Below are 5,375 nucleotides of genomic sequence, written 5' to 3'. Positions count from 1 at the left end.
GAGCTACACGAGATGTAACGCACTCCCGCGCTACAGACGAGCTTGAGCGGAAAAGAAAACCTCTCCAAGCGGCCTAGACTAGAAAAACTTTTCAATTTAATTTGGTTGACGACCATCGGCTTGAAAATTGAAAAATCTTTCTAGACTTTGTCGATGGGTTATTATACATCCGCATGAACCTGAAGGGTGTAGCTCAATTTGCAAGGGAACATGCCTAAATCGTCATGCGTCTTGAGTTCAACTCCCTTTACACTCTTGGGATCAGCCCCACGATTTCTATGATTCTTATAGGATTTGACATTAACCCATCTCACGTGTGTGGGAACATACATATCCGTCCAGGGGATTAATCGGACCAAAGGTCTAGACTCTAGCCACCCTCCTTGAGAAAAAAAAAAATCTATATCCGCATGACTAGGCATGCAATAGAATGCTTCATAGGCAAGACAAACGAATATAAAAATCCCATCTAACTATCAATTCAGTAACTTCAGATGATGACTTCTTTAAGCTGGAAGTTTCTTTTTAGAGTTTTTCATAGCCATTTAGATATTAACCAATCCAATTCTAAAGTTTCACACTTAATTACTATAATGAAGGTATTAGGTAAGTATAGTTGGATAAAATTATGTTTGGATTGCTAAGTAACAGTTAAAGTCAAGGATCCTTTGATGGAATAAAGAATCTAGAAGATTCTATAAGAATATAACCTAACAGCTTAAGAGATGGTGGTAGTAGACTTACCTCCATTGGTTCCAAGCAATTCAGTCATATCTCCTTTCAATAAAGCTTCTGTAATCTCATTTCTTTAGTAGATTTTTTTTTTATCCTCCGCAATTAACTTTTAGGTACAAAGAATGATGGATAACCTCTATTTAACTCATGTTGCAAGGTCAAGACCCTACCCATTTTTTTTCTAGAACTCAATTTTCATTATCTTTTATTATAATTATTATTATTATTATTTTTTTGCTAATGATGAGTATCTAGACCTTTGGCCTAACCAGTTCCGTGGGCTCATACTGACCTTACAACCACATGGATCGAGTCATACTAGGGTTGAATGAGAACCATTTAACTTTCATTAAAAGTAGTGAAGAACACTAAACACCTTCATGCAAGCGGCCTAAGGTGTATTTAGTGGGAGTCAAACTTAAGACTTTCAAGTATACGATTCGTATCGAGTTCGTTGCTCACCAACTATGCTACCCCCTTGGGTTCTCAATTTTAATTATCTATCCATTAAGTAAGATGAGAATTATAATCCTACTCCCAAACTTCTTGCAATCACATATTAGAACTCTTATGTTGATGTGGCAACATAGGTCACATCAAACAACATTCTCCACTTGATATATATTACCACATGTTGACATTATGAAATTACAAATTTTTGAATATGACAAATTGGTCAAAGAATATATTTAGTATTATTATAATTTCACTTTGTTTGGAAAAGTTTTTCCACCATTTTGCAAAACAAAGGATTCTTCAAAGAATTATAAAAACCAATGACTAAACATGGAGCTATAACCCTCTGTGATTCCTCTTGCATGAAATGAAGGAGACCCTATGGAAAACAATTAGGTTATTATAATTTGGGATGAGTTTTTCTTCTTCGGCAGTGAGGTTCACCATTTCATTCTAGGATTCACAAACCTCTATATGTTTTAGAACCTTCCCATAACCCCCAATCCACGCATACATTTAGGGCCTGCTTAACAAATGAATAATTCCCATTCACCGTGATCGTAGGAAAACTCGATCTTTATAATTTAATGGAAAAGACCTTGTAACTGACCCTAAAGCCAATTATGGGTCATTGGTACCCCGTATTAATAATTGGATGAACATTAATTGAACTAGATGCACCTATATTTATATGTCTGACTAATAATCACTATGAATTTTTTTTTTTTTTAAACGATAATCACTGTGAGTTTGAAGTGAACAATTTCTTTTGGAAATGTCTTTGGTGGATGGTGATCCGTGGGTAAAAAAGGTGAGTGGGCAAGATACAACATAAAAAATCCAATACTACCAAGAAGATACACAAACCTAAGAACGTTGCATAGACATGTATGAGTATAGATTATGGAAACATAAATAGATGAATTTGATGCTGAAATTTGACATGTGACCTATTTAGAGTATTTTTTAAATATTCAAGGTTCATAATTGTCACATCACCTTTCTCTCTCATAGAGACATCTATACCCTAAAAAAATAAGAAAAAAAAATTATTATTTTGTTTGTGGATTATTAACTACTCACCTTCTTTTTTTTATTCCAACTTCAACTTGATCCTGATCTTGGATCATGTTATAGCATATGCCCAAATCCGTTTATTAACAGGCAAAAGTGGATCAGATCCAGAATAAAACCCATCAACTGACAGCCTCTCCAATCACAAGGCTGGAAAAGGTATCATAATTTTTGTTCTTAAACTTTTTATTTCTTTAAATCAGGAGGTTATTTCCTATAGCTAGTGAGTAGTGAGTTTATTTTAATGCTCAAGCAGGTGTGGGCATGGTTTCAAGTATCCGCCATATCAGATTGGTATCGGCTGAGACCGATCATGATCATTGACTAATTTGGATCGGTTATCTATATCATTATAGAGGTAAAATAGTAAAAAATTAGTACTTATTAAAAAAATAAAAAAAGGGGACAAAATCGACCGATACCCACCGATTCAATCTAGATTGGTATCTAGAGATACTGATACTGATACTGATACAGATACAGATACCGATACCAACCCTAAATCATCCATGGGTGTGGGGAACATAAAAAGGCCGTTGTCAAGTAGAACTAAGGCTTCAACACCCAGGGTGTAGCTCCACTGATCTAAAGGCTTTGTGTGTTAATAGACATTTCTAGTTTGAATCTCCTCATGACTGATCTGTTATATGAGTTTGGTGTAGCTATGTATAATTGGGGTTTACCTTTAGCCCTGAACCGTAAAATGGGGCAGGTTCGAGGGGTTCATCAGCTGGAATTGGATGAAAACAGAGCAGAATGGGAATTGGATGCAATGAGTAGAACCCAAGTAAATTGTACAATCCAACCAAATACAAATAAGGAAGAATAAAAATAGAAAAGAAGGAAAGCCATTATGAATTTACCCTGATCTCTATTACAAACTACAAAGAAGTCACTACTGCATATCTGCTGTGACCCCTTCCACGACTCTTATGAGCGCTCTGCCTCTGTTCGCCTGTGGGCTGTGGCAGAGCAGCAGACAACGAATGCCTCTCTACTATTCCTTTTATATACAAAAAAAAGAAATCCTTCAAACACTCTTTACTCCAATAAATGAAGAAAACAGAACAAGTTCAGATCAAGTTTCAGGATTGATTACTGAACTAGAAGAAGAAGAAGAAGGAGAGAACCCTTCTCCCATCTCAGAAAACTTTAACAACTTCTCCAAGTAATCTGAACCCAAATCCTGCAATTCCACAACTGAACCGGTTTCCGATTCAGATTGTTCTTCCACCTTTATGATCTCACTTGAGGTCGAGCTGGGGCTGGAGCCGGAGCCGGAGCCCTCCTTGGGCTTCTTCACTCCATGATGAACAGATTCAGAAGCAAGAACCTCAGCTGGGAAATTCAGTAAAGCCTTAGCGCCCCTCATCCTAAATGCAGCTCTATCATAAGCCAAAGCAGCTTCCTCTGCAGTATCAAAGGTACCAAGCCAAACACGCGCACCGTGTCGCGTTGAGTCACGGATTTCGGCGGCGTATTTCCCCCACGGCCGGCGTCTTACGCCTCTATAGTGCTTCTTTCCGACATGCCTGGTGGGTTCAGGGCCGACGGATCCATTGTGATGAACTGTGTCTCTGGAAGGTAATAGCCATGGGTTCCTGATAGCCATAGCCTCATTTAGAACTTCAAATAGAACCATATCTTGTGAATCATTCTCATTAAGAGGTAATTCACTATCCATACCTTGTAAACAAGGAACCATGGCTGATGCCTGATGGCTTCAACTCAATTCACACTCCTTTGTTCTTCGGATTTAGGATCTTGGATTTTGGATTTCCTGGTCTGGGTGGCTCTCTATTTGTATGGACTGTGGGGTTTAGCTTTAGAATTTAGGGGCAGAGGTGTGGGCTAATAATTTGTTTTGGTAGCAAAAAGAGAAAACGAAGGTGAGAGGAAGTGAGGAAGTGATTGGGAGAGAGGCTAATCTTTTTAATTGATTTGGAGGGTTGTGATGACTCATGCTAGTAATTCACACTTGATTCTTTAAGGATATATCGACCATGCCATTGCCCCTTCAATCCATCTCTTTCTATACTTGACTTTTTATATCTATTGACTGACTCCAGATTCCTTACAAAAAAAACGACTGACTCCAGATTTGGTGCAGTCTCATTTTCTTTTATGCTAGAAGGTTGCACGTCACCAAAAGGGCCCAGGAGGTGAGAAAGTGAGCTACCTGGTGTGGAAAGACCAGATTTAGAAGAAAAACTAGGAATTGGGGATAAACGATATGGCTTCTTTATTATTTTTAGTTTTATTTTATAGGAGAAGAATCTTGCCAGTCTGGTGTAGAAAACATCAGCATATAGGCCCAATGAGAGAATGCGAGAAAAACATCTTTAGTGCAAGGGGGTGTTGTGGTCTTTTTGCATCCGCCTATGTCTGGGTATTAAGACAGACAACACCACTGGCAGAATTCTTTTTTCCTTATTTTATTTATTTATTTGTAGATGGTGTGGGGGAAGTGCTTAAGTCACCATTATTATTGAAGTTTGAAGAAGCTTTTTCTATGGATAAACATTTATGTGAAAACTTAAACATGCTTTTTCTTTTTTTTTCCTTTCCTAGAAAGACAAGTTACAATCATTGGAGAAGACAAAGAATTAACTTGTAATTGGTGAATTTTATTGTTGAACCACCGAATTATTAGTGCTTTCGTAAGCAAGGGTAAACTTATTAACCCTCTTGAACCACTTACTAGAGCAATCAATATTTTTTTTTTTTTTTTTTTAATTTATTGGTGAGGATTGAGGACAATTTTCAAGCATAGTTGATAAAGAGTGGTGTTATAAAAGTTCAACCAATTTGGAGATCTCGAGTTCAAGCTTCTTGGTCCTCATCTTCCCTCTCCTCACATAAGAAGGCAGAATCAACTAATTTTATTACGAACCAATTTTGGGATGATTCTGATTAATTCCAAGATAAATAAAAACAGAATCAACTCAGAATTGATGAAGATCAATACTACTATGTTCTATTCCAAGTTGGTCAAGCTTAGTAAAAAAAATAAGTTTAGCTTAGTAATTAAGCTAAACTTATTAATATATTAACTTGTTAGTTTGGTATCCAATATCTCACACATTCCCCCTCCCCCTTCCCCCCCCCCC

General features: G+C 37.2%; 1 protein-coding gene across 1 annotated transcript; it reads right to left on the bottom strand.

Annotated features, from left to right (window-relative positions):
* Window positions 1-3,097: 3,097 nt before the first annotated feature.
* Window positions 3,098-4,156, bottom strand: LOC122059446 (pathogenesis-related genes transcriptional activator PTI5-like). The gene has a single exon (XM_042622231.1). The coding sequence runs from the start codon at window positions 3,968-3,970 to the stop codon at window positions 3,344-3,346; it is 627 nt and encodes a 208-aa protein (XP_042478165.1). The 5' UTR covers window positions 3,971-4,156; the 3' UTR covers window positions 3,098-3,343.
* Between the last annotated feature and the right edge of the window lie 1,219 nt (window positions 4,157-5,375).

Source organism: Macadamia integrifolia, chromosome 13 (genome assembly GCF_013358625.1).
Source record: "Macadamia integrifolia cultivar HAES 741 chromosome 13, SCU_Mint_v3, whole genome shotgun sequence".
Lineage (NCBI taxonomy): Eukaryota > Viridiplantae > Streptophyta > Magnoliopsida > Proteales > Proteaceae > Macadamia > Macadamia integrifolia.
The sequence above is the reverse complement of the archived record's forward strand: the minus strand, read 5'-3'. Positions and strand labels throughout refer to the sequence as shown.